This window comes from Aphelocoma coerulescens, chromosome 1 (assembly GCF_041296385.1).
Source record: "Aphelocoma coerulescens isolate FSJ_1873_10779 chromosome 1, UR_Acoe_1.0, whole genome shotgun sequence".
In the NCBI taxonomy this organism is placed as follows: Eukaryota; Metazoa; Chordata; class Aves; order Passeriformes; family Corvidae; genus Aphelocoma; species Aphelocoma coerulescens.
The window spans coordinates 88,486,892-88,503,311 of record NC_091013.1 but is presented as its reverse complement, the minus strand read 5'-3'; the positions used below and the strand labels follow the sequence as shown (position 1 = coordinate 88,503,311).

At 42.3% G+C, this 16,420-nt stretch overlaps 1 protein-coding gene across 3 annotated transcripts; it reads left to right on the top strand.

Moving 5' to 3' along the window:
• The first annotated feature begins 1,096 nt into the window (after positions 1–1,096).
• Positions 1,097–10,882, top strand: HIKESHI (heat shock protein nuclear import factor hikeshi). Of its 3 annotated transcripts, none has more exons than XM_069016250.1 (5): positions 1,097–1,161; positions 2,024–2,261; positions 5,967–6,118; positions 8,656–8,774; positions 10,525–10,878. In XM_069016250.1, exons 2-5 carry the CDS (start codon positions 2,111–2,113, stop codon positions 10,577–10,579), a joined length of 477 nt encoding a protein of 158 aa, XP_068872351.1. In that variant the 5' UTR covers positions 1,097–1,161; positions 2,024–2,110; the 3' UTR covers positions 10,580–10,878. The 3 variants fall into 3 exon arrangements, with proteins under 3 accessions (XP_068872351.1, XP_068872343.1, XP_068872360.1); XM_069016242.1 differs by lacking the exon at positions 1,097–1,161 and adding an exon at positions 1,180–1,280 and having other exon boundaries at positions 10,525–10,882; XM_069016259.1 differs by lacking the exon at positions 1,097–1,161 and adding an exon at positions 1,686–1,766.
• The last annotated feature ends 5,538 nt before the right edge of the window (positions 10,883–16,420 follow it).

The window sequence follows — 16,420 nt, the reverse complement described above, 5'->3', positions numbered from 1 at the left end:
ACTTTCTTTCTTTCCAGTTCATCAGGGCCAGCTGGAAAAGCACCTGCCAAGCGGAGAACTCACTTGCAAATGTTCAAATCCAAAATGAGGCCTGGGACTCAGCAGTTCTGCACTATTGCCTCAAGACTTCTTACACCTGGGCTTCTTACTAAATCCAAGAGGTGAATCAGACAGAAGTACATATTCCATCCTGCCTGTACAAATAACCGTGGGCTAGCATAACAATTTTTAATTGCTCTCATAAGTCCCTCACATCTTCACACTGCAAGGGATGGGTTGGTTACTCCATCTGGTAGCAGGCACTGGGGTCTTCATTTTGTTTAAGGTTTTAGCATTTGGAAAGGCAGCATGATCCTTTGCTAAAACTTATCTACCACAAAGTGGGCAACAAAAGCAACCCTGGGAGCTTCCCCAGTGCTAGACCTCTGCCATAAGCACAAGTGCAGTGCCCAAGGCCTGGGATGGCTGAGGACAGGAGAAGCTGTTCACCAAAGGTGATACTGGGTGCAGGAAAAGACCCTGACATTTCCTACAGTGATGGGTCTAATCACAGGTTTCAGAGTCCATGGCAGCACACTGGCACAGTAAAGGGGAGAGGTTTCATACAGATTTCTGACAGAAATACTAACACGGGTATGATTAAGATTGAAGCATGAATTAAAAGACCTGCGTAAACACCAAAAGACACAACAGAACAAGATTTAAAAGAATGGCTTCTATTGGAAGTGCAGAACACTGTTCCCAGTCAAAGTGAGCCAGCCTGTGCTCTGACACCCAAGAGACCACAAGCAGTGAAGCTAAGAACTTCCCTCAGCCAAAAGAACATGGGTGCATCTTACATTGCAGTAACTTGAAAGAACCGCCCTGTAAACAGAGATTGAAAAACAATCTTTGTGTCTTGAGCAGAGAGGAACCTTTATCGTAATTTATGGATATTTAACAGATGATTTGCTTCTCTTTATCTCCCTGTTCATTTTCTTCCTGTGTCATCTGCTTGATTTCATGCCATGTCTAGACATTACCGCGGTGACGCGACACAACTACGACTCCCGTCATGCTCCGGCGCGACCCGCCCACACCGCCTGCGCGCGGCTGCGCGTTGCACCGCGGGAGTTGTAGTCCGTGGTGGCAGCGCCGCGGAAGTGACTCGGCGGCACCGGGGTGAGCGGGGGCGTGTTGACTTTCCGGGGACGGCGCTCATGGAGGCTCGGGAGTAGCGAGGCGTCTGAGGGGGCTCGCTGGCCGCCGCCATGTTCGGCTGCCTGGTGGCGGGCAGGCTGGTGAGCGCTACCCGGGCCCGGGCGGGGCCCTCAACCCGCTCGGGGCCGGGGTGGAGCTGGCTCAGGGCCCTTCGCCCCCCCACGCCGGGCCCCAGACAGGGGGCCGCGCCTGCCCGGCGCTCGGCTGGCCCCTGCCCCGCGTCCCCACAGGCAGCTGCCTTGTAGAGCGTCCTTGCCGGCAGGCGCTTGCCATCCCCCTGTCAATGTTGTCTCCTCAGAGACAAGCTGGGAGCTTAAAAGAAGCTTTTTAAGGCTAGATTGTGCCTTGGCTGCAAGGATGTGGCATCTCGGGTAAAGAAGAGGGTATCTTTTGCTCTGGCATTCAGCCATCCTTCTGCTGCCTTTCTCAAGGTCTATTGTATTTCCTATGTGAACAGGTGTCCATGATCCTGGGGTTGTGCCAGCCAGGTGGTCAACAGCCACTTCTTAGTGACTTGGCAACCTCTTCTGCACCCTATTTTCCTCCTACGCACATGGGGAGCGAAGGTATTCTGATCCTGTAGTCCCGGGTGGGATATGTGTTCAGTGCAGGTAGAACAAGACTGTTGTGTCTTTCTGGTAGTATTTTTTTCAGTTGTTCTTCTGCTGTGTTTGGCTTTTATCTGGCTATTTGCTCTTTAGGCTAGTATGTTCCTCACCTTTTGTTATGTACCTCTCTAGGTGTATTTCTGTGAAAGGAAATTCACAGTTACAGATGAAGATGGAAAACGTGTTAATATTAATAAAGGTTTTGTTCTCTTTAGGTACAAGCTGCACCCCAACAAGTGGCTGAAGACAAATTTGTATTTGATCTACCAGACTATGAAAACATCAACCATGTAGTGGTCTTCATGCTGGGAACTATACCATTTCCAGATGGAATGGGAGGATCTGTTTATTTTTGTTACCCAGACCAGAGTGGGATGGCAGTGTGGCAGCTGCTGGGGTTTGTCACTAATGAGAAGCCAAGTGCCATCTTCAAAATTTCTGGTCTGAAATCTGGTAAGACTGGTAGAACATAGAAATCGGTGAAACAGATGTGTTCCTGAATGCATAAGGGATACATGTGTGAAGGCTGCTTTGAACAAAAAGCTACTTTTTTTCAAAGAAGCTCAAGAAACAAAAAACTCAGTGTTTTCAGATAGTTCTGAGCAGATGTACTAGAAGCAGCCTGTCAGCTTCATGGAAGTCTGTCTGTGTGTTACTGTTCCTTGTGAAATTTCTCGGTCATCTTCTCTTGTGTGTGGTGTTGATCTGGAAATTCCTTTAAGCAGACTTGACGTGTTTTGGTGCTTCTGTATAGAGAACCTGAGGAAAAAGGATCCTGTAACTTCCTTAGCATGTTTTTAGGCATTTGTCTAGACATGCCAGCAGCATTTTCTTTCTGTTTCCTCTGCTAAGCAATTGTATTCTTTGTAGCACAGACAGGTTTTGCAGGGAGTAGAGCCTGGCAATGATTTCTGAGAGCTGGCACTACCCAGCCAGTGGCAGTTGCTCTATAGATTGTCCAATAGAGGATGTCCTCATTGGAAAACAGGTTTCCAAATGTTTTAGTACTTTCAGTATGTTGAGTAGAGGGGGTGTCTGTGTGTGTGTTTTCCTAAATATGTGAGGGGGTTGCTATGTGCATTATAAAAATGATGACACATTCCGAAGGCACACCTTTGTCATATGAAAGGGACAGATACATCAGTCAAGCAGCTTAAAGTGATACAGTGATAAAGTAGTACACGTCTTTTTTAGGCTTGGGAGTAGTCTGCATCTTTAACTTGAATCTCTGTTTAATTAAGCATTGAGGTTGCTGTGCTGTAATGTTTTCATTCCTAACATGGCAGGCATGCTTTCTTTTGAGTCAGTCCTGGATGTGGCAGTATGGTATGAGATAAGGGCTCTCAAGCTGAAGAGCAAAATGAATTCTGATCATACACATTCCTCAAAAATTTGGGCTTTCTTCAGAAGAGGGAGCAACCACAGGGAGAGTTTGGGGGGGGGATGTTATTTTGCGTATCCCAAAGCTGTGTGGTTAGTGCAACAGTAAAGCATATCACTAGTGCTTCTGGCATATGTTTCTCATGCTTGAAAGATTTGCTGATGTGTGCTCTGAGACACAGCTTTGGAAGAAAATGCATTTTCAGATGCTTTTTGCATGATTAGCCATAATTTCCAAGTAAGGGCTGCTCTCGAGGAAGAACTCAGTGACATAGTTGAACGCATTTGCAGTGCCTTGAGGTGCTGCTGTGTTTGATTTGAGCAGCAGAGAGCTCTGCCATTCCCATTGTTGTCTGCAGCTTATCTCTGACAATCTTAAGTTTACATGGCCATAAACAATTTTGAGATGGAGAGGACTATGTAACAGAGAGCTGGAATCTTTGAGAGACATTACTGATACCTGAACTCTGCATTTTGGGTTTAATACCTTGTTGAGAGGACCAAAGGTGTGTCCCTGTCATCTCCCTGGGCAGCAGTGGTTGTAGCAGAGTTTCATTTGTTTATGCATAAAGAAGGGGCTTAGAAATGCTCCCTGCCTTGGAATTGTAAGGTTTTTTGGTGTTCAGTTGTGCCTGAAGGAGTGGTAGAAATAGAAAACAAAGTTTGGACTTCTATTTTGCACCCTTACTGGAAGTATGTTCACAAGTGGGATCAGAGTTACAGGATAGCCTTTTCCATGACAGATTTTTCTGCTGTGATGCTGTTTATGCTCTAATATGATGTCTGCATTTGAGGCCTACACATGTGTAAGGGTTTTGATGTGATTGGGCTCAAAGGTAATGAAGGCTCAGTCACTGAATTAAGGGTTCAATGAAGGGAAAGAAATGGGTGGAAAAATACTTTTCTGATAGCAGTTGCTCTGCTGTGATGTAATGTGTTGGAGAGTGTAGGGTCTGAGTGCAAAAACCAGAGTTTGTATTTCAGTACTGATTAACGTTCTCTTCATCTGTAAGGTTTGGAATGCTAATTGCAAGAGCCAAACATGGATAATGTGGAGTGTTATTTCTCCTGGTGTAAGGATGGCAATGGATGCTTTTATTTCACCCTTTTAGGCAGACATCTTTCCAGGCCCGTGGTTCTGTGGGAGTTCATGCAAAGTGAATGGAATGGATGTGTTTTATTGTTTGGATCATGACTGTCTAAAGTAATCATACATTGTAACAGATGCAACCTATTGTTGCTTGAGGATGTTACATTTGTATTGTAATGTCTGCTTCTCAAGTGAAGATGTTACAAGATGTAAAACTTGTACCAGCTTTGTTGCTATTGGGATACTTTAATAATGAACTTGATACTTGGTTTTTGATAGCTTGTATCAGGCAAGCATCTATCAACAGCAAATGCTGAGATCAAACAACAATGACGTTTCTCAGAAGAAGTACTAAATAGCATTTCAGGAGATGAACTCTCTTCTTACCTTGTGTAAAGTAACATTTCAATAGGAGTACTTGACTCATAAGGTGGCACTATATTGCAGTTGTAGGATCTGGAGTGAGGAGTAAGCACTTCAATTGAAAAGGGTGCTGAGTTTGTAAATGTCCTTTCCATATGGGTTGGCTGTTTGCTTCTTTGTGCCTTGTGTCTCTGCAGAGGAATGGTCAAGTTCCTGTGGTCTTCAGTCTTGATCTCAGTTCAACTTGTCAAACTGTTTTTGCTGGCTGAGTTTTTGACTAAGTCAGATGGTGCTTTAGATCTTAGTGGAACCAAGTCAGATGGTGCTTTTGATCTCCATTAGCCTTTCTTGCAGCTCAAGATAGTGCTGACTGGTTTACAGGACAGCTCTTAATTAGCTTTGCTTTCTCCTGCTAGTAAGAGGTCAGAGTGCTGCTGAAACATCGCCTCTGTGTTAAGAGGGTACTTGATTATTGTGTTCCCACAAACACAGGTGCAGTATTAGTGTTTGTTTACTGATAGCATGGTGGTCCCGCAGACCTTTTCCTGCATTTTCATTTAGAGGTGCTGACAGAAGAGTACATGATTTAAGTGACTCTGAATGTCTGTCCTTGTTGCAGAGACCTTGGCAGAAGCTGGGTCTGAAAGTATGGGTTGAGAAAGGTCAGAAGTGAGGGCAGAGGGCAGAAGTGAGGGATGATGCCTGTGTGAGTGGCATGTAATTTGGGGGTGGTTCCTTGTTTTCTCTGTGGCACTTGCAAAGTCAAAGGCCTTTCTGTTCCATGACTATTTCTTTGACCTTTGCTGCTTTTGGTGAGTTTTAGCAGTTCAGAGGAGACCTGGGGCTGAGTCAGAGGGATCTTAAACTAGTGTACTCTACTTTTTCAGAGCACAGACAGCTTCAATAGAACCTGGTTTTAATGAGTGAATCAAACAACTTCAGCAGTGCTGCATGTTTCCAGTTTATCTGCAATTGTCAAAATGTGAATTAAAAGCTTGCTTCCTGTAGAGAATGGTTCTGCTGTCTTTCACTAACTGGTCATATTTCCTCTTGAATCCATTTACTTCACAGGGAGCTTTAAAGTCTTGTTTTTCTGTTTTTTAGACATTTCCTTGTGATCTGTTGTGCTTTTTAAATGTACCAATCACACCGTTCCATCTGTTGTGCCTGTGTGTACTTGTGCCTGTTTTTCTGTATTTCTGAGATAGGGAGACCCCTCTGGTGGGAGCTGGGGAATACCTTCTGCAGGAGAAACATGGTGGTTTAAGTTACACAGCCTTTACGTATGGGCCAAACCTAATGAGCGCTGCTTGTGGTGCTTTCAGGGAAGGGAAGTCAACATCCCTTTGGTGCCATGAACCTCCCACAGACGCCATCAGTAGCTCAGATCGGAATCTCGGTGGAACTGCTGGAGAACCTGGCCCAGCAGACTCCTGTTGCAAGTGCTGCTGTGTCATCAGTAGATTCATTCACAGAGGTAGCCTGGACATTCTGTTTTCAGAAATTCTCTGTACTATGAAAGTCTCAAGAACTGAGCTTCTGAAGGACTAATTGGGGAGCGGGTAGGGGAAGCTGCTGTGGGTGGCAGTAGGATTGTAACCAACCTAATAATTGTCAAATGATTTGGTTGGATGCTTTAATACTGTGAAATTGCTTTTTCTTACACTGAAAAACTGTCTCCTGTAAAAGACTGGAATTTGCATGCTCAGTGGTATGAGGCCAAGAAATTCAGTTGTGTCAGTGTCACTCTACTGTAAAATTATTTATGATACTTCCTTATAGGAGCAGCTACGACTAAATACATGTAAGAGAGAGTGGATTTTGGTGATTTGTAGGTGCTAAAACGTCAGTACATAGACTTGCAGGGATGGTCAAAAATTACACACAAGTTAAGGCAAATGTGGGCATGGATGCAGATAGATATCCAGCTGTACCACTTTCCCTATAGAAATCCTTCTAATGTAGCTCTGCAGAATTTTGGAACTATGCCCTTTCCCACAGAAAGATTTTTTTTTTCCCCCCCCAGTGCTTTCCCTGTGGATCAGGCCTTGGGCTACAATATGTGCCATTTTTTAACCCAGCCTGTCCATTGGTTTGAACCTCTGGAAGTCCTCAACCAGCTCTGGCAGTTAATTGGCAGTTTGACAGCAGTCCAAGGCAAGCTAGACCTGCATGGTGGGTCTTGATTTCCCTAACACTGATGGCTCTGGCATTTTCTTTAAACATTTCAGCAGCTGATGAGGCTTTTCTTCAGGCCTTTTTTACCTTCTCACTTTCCTTCCAGGTGCTTGCTGAGGGAGACTGGTAATTGTACAGTAATCCTGATACTGTAGCTGATGTTCTTTGGCAGTTTATACACATTGTAGCTCCAAATAGGTAATATCTCTTGGAGAAAGTTACCATGACTAGCATGACTAGGAGTTGACCAACAGCTATTTTTGTATACTACAGTTAATTGACCCCTTTTCTGGAGTTGTTAGGGGCAAAGGACACCTAAATAATATTTTTGATTTCTCCAATTTTTACTACAGCAGTAGTTATGAGGAATAACGTGCCACATCAGGTCATTTGCAAGGTGGTTCGTGGATTTTTCTGGCAGTACTATTTAAAGAAAAAAAAGAAAACACCTCATGATTACATAACATTTTTACAAATGTTATTTTCAGTTAAGTGATTTTTTCTATTAAAAAAGAGCAGCATCTAACTGAGCATCTAACTTAACTGAAATTGTAATTGCCTTCAAGGAATGCAGTTGACCCAAAGGCTGAAGTAGTACTTACTCCTACAGAGAAAATGTGTGAGGTCAAAGTTGAAGGAGACCTTTGAGGGTTTGCAGAGCAAGGGCATATATGACTGGGAGTATATTTGTGAATAACTAAGGGCTTTCATTTAATATTTGACATCAGCTCTTTGGAACTGCTACATTATAGCAATAAAAGTATTTTTTAATGGCACAGTCATCTGTTGCTACCTTAAGTTAAGGAGTTGCTCTCCTATTACATTTTTAGTAAGTTTTATGAAGATTTATTATTGAATATGTCTTTTTTATGTATATAAAGTTATAGATAAAAAAAGGTAGGACAAAACTGTAGAGTTCTGCATGTGAGTGGGGTGAGACTGAGGGTAGGGTTCTGGGATATTATTTCTTCTGCTCCTTTTGTCAGAGGGGAGCACAAGACTGTGCGTATATTAACTCAGGCTCTCTTTTCCTGCATCATTTCACTATCTATTAAATTTTCTATATGAAAATTGCTTGTACTCCCATCAAAACAAGGCATAACTTTTTTTTAAAAAAAAAGAATAGGGGAAATAAGGAGGTACCCGTAGACTTGTGTCTTTTTAGACTGGCTGGGAATGTCCTACAACCTCATCCTCTGCACATAGGGCTTGCTGTTTTTTGGCCTTTCACTCTTTTGCTTTCCTAGTCCTACAGTTTAGGAGTGCCCTGTGCATTCTTTAGGTGTTTTCCCCACAATATCCTGTGGTAAAAGATGCCAGGACAGCAGCCCTTGTGTGGGGAATGCTGAAAGAAATTGCCCTGTCAGTGGAGTCTGATGAGTTGTAACTAGACAGATTGCAGACTTTTCCAATGGTTTAACAAAAAGTGTTTTTCTGGGAGCTGGAATGGCAGCTTTGGCCCAGTCTGGAATTTGTCCGATGATTTAATTTTGAGGAGAAGCACAGCTCTTGTCACTTTGTCACAAACAGAAAATGTTCTTACCAAAGCTGTTTGTCCAGCTTTTTGTCCAGCTGGATGAAATTGAGCAGGGAGAGGGCAAGTGAAGAATCTTAAAATGATTTCTGGGTGCTGGATAGATCTGAGGGCAAGAGTGAAATGTAGGATGTTTTGATCAATTTAAAACATATGTCTCTAGACTATATCCACTTTCCCACTGTGTTTTAAATGACAATGCTAAAATTACTTCATATAGGAGCTGTATATCTGTTAAACTTTCACATAAAAATTCAAATTGAAGAAAGAACTTCCTTAAAATGTCTCCTCTTTTTTTTCAGTTCACTCAGAAGATGTTGGATAACTTCTATAACTTTGCTTCCTCGTTTGCTGTTACTCAGGCACAGATGACCCCAAATCCTTCTGAAGCTTTCATTCCTGCAAATGTAGTTCTGAAATGGTAATGACAATGATCTCTAGTAACAAATGTTCTTTTTTTTCTAGGCATTAGACCCTCATTTCTAAGCACTGAACTACTGTCATGCTATTCAGTGAGATGATGCAAAAGTGTTTAACATTGTTGCTGTTTATTTCTAGTATAGAGAGGTCCTGCCCACTGTTTTTGTATTTATTTGTCAGCTTTTTTTTTTGTTAGAAAAGTGCTATGCAACCAATTAAGCTTTTTTGGTTCTAAAAAAGTTGGCTTTGACATATGTGCATTTGAACTGTGCTGCTGATAATGCAAATGCTCTGGAGTTGTGGGAAGACAGAACACACTGGTACTTGTCAATTTGTGCTTATTTGTTTTACTTGCTCTCTTCCTAGACATAGTTCCAGCATAGTTGCCTTACTTATGAATATGTGAGAGGTGATGAAATCATGTTCCTAACTGACCTGGTTCTGTCACCCAAGATCCTTGAGAGTAAATGCACAAGTCCCTCTGAGAGTTGTTTTCCAGGGACTGGTTTAATAACTGTCTGGGGTGTAGTCTGGAGATAAATTCTGAACTGCAGGCAATCCTTTAGGGTATCTGAAAATGTCTTTCCTATCAGTTTGGCCTTATTTATTTAGCCTCTGCATTATTAACCTAAGCCCTTTTCAAATCGGTATTTTAGGCTGGCTGAATAGTTTTATCATTAGTACAGATCTCGTGAATATGCAAGCAGTTGATGTGAGCCATATGTTTTGTTTGGGAGTGTAATTTGATGCAGATCCCTTGTGTTTTGAAGTTAACTACAAACTCCATGAACATGTGTGGGTAAAGTCTCTGATGTGACTTGTCAGTGCCTGGGTGAGGCTGAGTGGGTTTAAAACCCTTCAGACTCTTTTCTCATTTGAGTTGGGCTGTGAACTATGAGGTGTAGGAGAACAGTACCTTTGGATTCCTTACATTTTGGGTTTGTGAGGATTAAAAGTGGGTTTTTAACTTTTCTGGCTCAAAGCCTATAGTCTTCTCTGTTTTTTTCTTTTTCTTTTAGAAAGGCACAGAAATTGTATATTGTGCCTATTTCTTCACTGTATGTCAACAGTGAATTCTCATTCTCAGTTTGTTTATGGTTTGCTTCGAGTATGGAAAGTGAAATTAGGACAGCATGTGTGCATACATGTTTGCATTATGTATTAGAGAATTATATGTCCTCATTTGATTTTATTAAAATGTTACCATTCAGCCTCAGACTCACACTTTTACCTGCCCAAACTTTGATTTCCTAGCCCAAAAAATGTCATGCATACAACAGCCACTTAGAGTTCATAGAATTGTTTAGGTTGGAAGAGACCTTTATGATGGAGTCCAACCATTCACCTCCTGCTGCCAAGTGCACCCCTAGCCCAGGGCCAATAAAACATGTCCACACGTCTTTTAAACACCGCTAAGGAAGGTGACTCCACCACTTCCAGTGCTTGACAACCCTTTCAGTGAGGAAATTTCTCCTCATATCCAATCTAAGTTCACTTACAATTTTACTACGCTTGAATAAGTCTCCTCTGGGATACTGCTGTCATTATCTTGTCAATCTTGTTGAAATACATAAGTCTAACTGCAAATATTCTTGATTACGCAAATGGATTTTGGATTTACTAATGTCCTGAAGTAGATGTAGTTTATCATGTTCTCTGCATAGAATAAATAATTTGTACCCTTTTTAAAAAAGACAATTTTATATGCAGCAGATGTTATTTTTTAGTTGTTTTTTTGTTATTTTTTCTAGGTATGAGAACTTCCAGAGACGTCTGACACAGAACCCTCTCTTTTGGAAAACATAAACTTAAATTCTGTCATTTGGAGTTCTTTCTAAAGCATTACCTGAAAGATGCATCAAGTAACTGCTGAAGATTTCTGGGGGGAGGGGGGAAAACTCAAACAACGATTAGTCTAAATAGACAAACTAGTAACTTTTATATTACTCTTGAACAGTATTTAAAATTAAAACCAATGGAAACAACTTGTCTGCATGTTGGCTTATTTAATAGACGTCTTGGCTGCAACAAGAAATCAGTGTTCCATGTAGAAATACTTTTTTGAAACTGCATTTAAAGTGGAAAAAATTACAAGATGAAATATGGCAGCACTGTGTCATACTTGTGTGGTGCTTTGGGGAGTTGTACACAAAACAAATACAGTTTTTCTTTCTTTACCTCATTTGAAGGGTGATCAGGCAGATGTGAATATGCTGATGGTTTTCCTGCTGGTACTTGCACTGTAAGTTCTTTCTCTTTGTGGACAACCACTATTCCTGTCCCCAGCTCATATAAATGGTACAGCAGTATTTCCTTCTTTGGCAGTAAGACACTATTGAGCTTAATCTTGGAGTAGCTGTCTTTAACTTTTTTCCTGTATGAAATTGTAATGAAGAGGAATCTTTGGGAACTTTGGCTCTGCTAGAAGAATTATTCCCAGTAATAAGAGAGTAAAATCTTGTTTCTCTTAGACATGGGGTGTCTGCTAATGCTGTCTAAGTTACTGCCCCCAAAGGCTGTCACATTTGCTCATAAATTCATAGGATTTTGGGGTGGTCTGAGTGGTTCTCATGACGAGTGCAGTTTCTGCTAGTGAGATAGCTTCAGCCCCATGTGCCCAGGTATCTCATAGGTGAGCTCCAGCTGGCCCTTCTCTTCACTAGATTAGTTTGATCAGTGTTGGGGTTTTTACGAGTTCTCCTTTTATATTCTTTTTCTCTTAAAGAATTTTCCCCATACATATTGCTAGAGGAACAAATTACTGAGTACTTAAGAGAGACAAAAGACCTGGCCACAGAGGGAAGGGTCCAACTAGCCTACTCTCTTTCACCAGGGTTTTCTCATGTAGGGTGGGGGATGCTGTGATATTTGAACTGGGAAGAAGGGGTTGGGTCCAGCCTAGCTCTCTTCTTCTCCCGGAGTTCGAAGGGAGAGGAGGGCTGCTATCGTCGTGGACAGAGTTTGTCACCGCTGCAGGCTTCTCCTTTCTGCTGCCTTCCTTCTACCGTGAGTGGAGCGTGCTCACTGGAGTGGCTGTTGCACTGGGACCCTAACCCCCTACCTCACTAAAAGAGGGACCTTCTCACCATCTGCTTGGATGCCTCAGGAAAAACCTCGGGATCCCAAGCCCGCCTTTCCCTGCTGCACTGGGAGCCAGGCCATGGCCACTCTGCCCCCGCTCTGCCCCCACTGTTGCTTCAAGCCTTTGCTACACTGTAGCTGCATATGCCCTGCCTGCTGAGACCTCCCGGGGTTCCCACTGCAGCTCCAGAGTTCAATACATCTCTTCTGCCACCCGGCATTTATGCTCCTCCCTGCTGTTCCAGCCTGCTGTTCCCGAGGGTCCGGCCAGACACCGGGATCGGCTGCCCAGGGGTTTGTGAAGAAGCCTTTGTCCCATCCCTTCCTGGGATCCCAGGCCACCAGTGCCGCGTGCTCCCCGAGCTCGCTCCGGAGCGCCCCCTGCAGCCGCGGGGGAACCATCGCACCCGCCCCGCTCACCGGGAGCCGCCAGCGCCCCTGCCGGCTGCGAGCGGAACTGCACCCGAGGGGAAAGGGCCTGACAGCCCAGAAGGCTGGCACTGGGTTTGGGATTGTTTGCTGTTACTGCCATAGTTATTGGTGTTTGTTTGACTGGTTATACACACACACACACACACACACATATATATATATATAAAATAGTAAAGAACCGTTATTCCTATTGCTCATATCCTTGTCTGAGAGCCCCTTAATTTCAAAATTATAATAATTGGGAGGGAAGGGGGTTACACTGAGGGTCTTTCAAACCAAGACAGTCAAAAATACTATTTTGAACAATAGAGCTTGCTTTTGTAAGTTACTTTCTGTAACCAATGGCTAAGACCTGTTCCCAGACCACTGGCGTGAAAATAAGTTTATATTGATTTCATTGACTAAGGAATGAAGCCTTTAAGAAGTCCTTTATCAAGTCAACCTTAGGTACACTTGTCCTGAGAATGGAAACTCAGTCCTTTGAGCCTGCTCAATGACACCCTGTGTCATTTCTGCCTCAGCTTAAAATGGACTCTTCCCTTGCATAAAAACAGAGGGACTCAAGGAATAAAAGGTATGAGCTCAACCTGGGGCCCAGAAGAGGAAGAAAACAGACTAATGAAACCTGGAAAGCCATGTAAGAATCGCTTTTGAAAAGTAAAACTTATTCTCCCCCAGGTAATTTATGGAAAAAAGCTCAGGGTTATTTCCTAGAAGCCACGGAACAGACCCAAGCCCTGAAAAACTTGTCTCCTGCTTGACTAAAGGCTTAATTTTCTTAAAGATATAGTTGTAGGCCAAATGTTTGTGGAGAAGCAATGAGGGAAGTTAACAGAGGCCCAGGCTGAACTCCCTCATCAGAATGAGTCATTAGGATGACTCCGTGTGACCTGTCAAATTCTGCTGTAGGATATGGTATTTTGTCACACAGATGGCAGATGCCTCACATAGTTGGAGATAGGAGTGCGTCAGAAGAGACACAGGGACCAAATGGAGGTTGGGAGTGGTCATTACTCAGCTTCTCACACTTCTAAGGAAGCATCTGCCTAGTGTGGAAGTAAGTAATTTACACTTCATAGGCCTTTGCAAGGTGTCAGGGTTAGGGAATATGTGTCTGCATGACCTAACAGCCTCACTGCAGCCGCACAATTTAATTAACAAAAGAGTGATTTATTTGTAAAAAAAGAGGTACTATCTATAGCTTCCTCATCTGACTGGCCAGAGCTGCCCTCTGTGAAATAACCCTCATGTCACTACTCCTTGTTGCAACTTTCTATGGCCCTCGCTATCTGACACGGTGTGGTGAAGAGCGAGTCATATAACTAAAGGTATTTAAACCCAAGGGTCCTGTTTGGGCAGAGGCTGTCTCTCTGCTGCTCAATCTTCTCTAGTTACAACAAGCTACTTCTGTTCTGACCAAACCTGCATTCCAGTTATTCCAGATGCTGGTGGGAGTGTTGTTTGGGCTTTAGGAAGCCAGACACGCTGGACTAGACCATGTGGGTGGGATCAGTAAATCCAGCATTAACGTTGTGGCTGCTCTTGCCCCAGCTCGTCATTAAGGCTGTAAATGAAAATATGTAATTGTATGGGGTTTGACTAATTCAGTAGTGTGGATTAAGAACTTCTCCCAGTGCTGTAGCCACTGTGGGTTCAGCAGGTGTTGTCTCTGAGCTGACTGAATGTGGCTTGAGAGCATCATTGTAAATTACTTTTCTTTCCATGGAGGGAAGACTCTATCCCCCCTGAGTATCAGTATTTTCACTGCTGATTTTCACTAGCTGTGTGAGATCCTATCATATGATCACTAGTTAGAATGCTTGAGGAAACAGGCATTCCGTTTGTCTAAAGAAATTTAATGTAAGAAACTACGGGGTTTTCTAACCTGTTCCCCAATACTTTTTACCTCAACACCATGGGAGAAAAGGATTATGTAGAAGCAGTTCAGTAGTAAATCTGAGGAGAAACAAAGATCCAATACATACATTCATCTATTATGCCTTTAACATATATATATATATATAAAATTCCCCCCTGCCCCCCCACAAAATACTAAAATCCATTTCCCCAGGTACATCCAGAGATGTAATGCCTGTAATAATAACAACCTCGATGTAATGTAATTATTTTGTAATGATCCTTCTACATTTAGAGTATTTTTCCCCTTCCCAGTTTCTAGCTACTAGCAAGTTCAGGTTTTAAAGAAAACCTGTTAAAAAAAAAAAAATCACAACAAACGAACAAGCAAACCCAAAAAAACCAAAACAAAAAAAACCCTGTCTACTGATCATTAGGCTTTGAGGCTAAACATACCCTTCCATGCCAGACTCATAACCATGACAGGGTAGATATATTTCCCTCCATTTTGGGACATTTTCCCAATAGTTTTCCTTTCCAAGCCAACAGGAATTGTTAGTTAGAGTGGAGATTCTTTTCACAAGGGCCCTACCTGTTTCTAGGTCTGCCCTCACCTCATCACCATACCCAGAGAAAAAATTAAAAATACAGCAAGCAACGAAGTGCATGTATTGCTGCTAGCTTATACAGAAACAGATAAAAAATTCACGGCAAGTAGTCAAAATTCTAATTATGCAGGGGATTTTTTAATTTGTTTTTAAAAAGTTGCTTTATTTCTTTATTGTAAATATTATTCTGACACAGCTCATGGTGACAGCAAAGCATTCTCAGGTGATCCTAAACTTATCTGTACCACTTGTAGAGGAAGTTAATTCCTTGACTTTTAGCCATGGAACCAGAGCTCCCCAATACAATCAGTAGTGAAACGTGAGCATGAAATGCGCCAAAGAAAACAAGCACTCCTACCTATACTAGGAAGGGCAAATTCAGTCTGTATTTGCATAATATTCTTTGGCTTCTTAAAAGTCTCAAGAAGAGGCTTTTCCATTGTGGTAATGTTCTTTATTCATTCACCACCAGATGGAGCATCATCCCAGGAAACAGGACCATACTCTGAGAACAGAGACCTTTTAAGTGAACCACTAATTTAACGATCAGGAACCTGTTTTCTATTTCTACTTCCAGCTCTGGTACAAACCTTCTTGCTGCCTCTGAGCAAAGTCTCTGCCTAAAAGTTAGAACTTTAGTCCAAGCCTACCATTTATGCAATTTCTAAGTTTCTGAAAGTTGTTGGAATAAGACAAGGTACCTCCAGGTACCTCTGCAGCTTTTTTTTTTTTTTTTTTTTTTTTTTGTGGAGGGATAAAAGAAGGATCTCTTCAGGGAGATACTCATTGTGCAATAACTGAGCTAATCAGCAACCTTCAAATTTTATTATGCTCTTCACACAGAGTTCATAAAGAACAGACCTCTGTAAGAGCATTTGCAGCCTCTGTAACAGTTACCTGACTGTACTGCTCTTACTCATCAGCCTGACTTTACCTCTCCCTCACCTGTCTTGAGATGGGGAACAGAAGGAGTCAATTACGGAATTTGTCAAAGAACAGACCTAAAGATGGCCTGAAGACCATGGGGAAGAACACATGTTCTTTCAGGATGTTTTTGGTAGGCTTCTCTAATACTAGGATTAAACCACACTTCTATTGTTGAAGAACTTAGGCACTGGATCTCTCAAGCTATGTTTCACAGAAGTATATATTAAACAGTGAAAAGGTTTTGGAAAATATTAAACTCTTCTTTAAATTCTTTTGCAATGATTATACCTCTACTAGCTCTGTATCTTCTAGAAGACACAATAATTTTATTCTTTCTCATTTAAGTCTAGAATTAGGCAGCTGTAGGAAGAAAACACCCTAATGAAATAAATACACAATTTTTATATCCACTTGAGCTTTATCAGTCTGCCTGTTGACAAAGAGACTTTTTCGCCCTGTTGTGTATCTTCAAGATACTATTAATTCTACAAAGCAGATGGGGCTGACTGTTGTAAAGGAGAATTTTTTCTCCCCATGGCTTGTTACAGCTCTGTTTACGCAAGTTCTTCCTTTCATTAACACTTTTAATCCGATTTCAGCTCCATTCAGGTTTCTCAGGGCAAAGCTGCTAGAACATCTGTCTGCATTTTAGGAGGACAGTCTTCAGCACATTCATAAGTTAAAACAGAACCTAACTGCTGACCCTGTGTTAGACCTCTTTCCAGTCAAGCACCACCCTTCC

Excerpts from the sequence above, each read along its gene's own strand:
- HIKESHI (XM_069016242.1), top strand. The coding sequence starts at position 1,251 with ATGTTCGGCTGCCTGGTGGCGGGCAGGCTG. Across the intron at positions 2,262-5,966 it reads AATTTCTGGTCTGAAATCTG|GGAAGGGAAGTCAACATCCC; the intron begins GTAAGACTGGTA and ends TGGTGCTTTCAG. Across the intron at positions 8,775-10,524 it reads GCAAATGTAGTTCTGAAATG|GTATGAGAACTTCCAGAGAC; the intron begins GTAATGACAATG and ends TATTTTTTCTAG.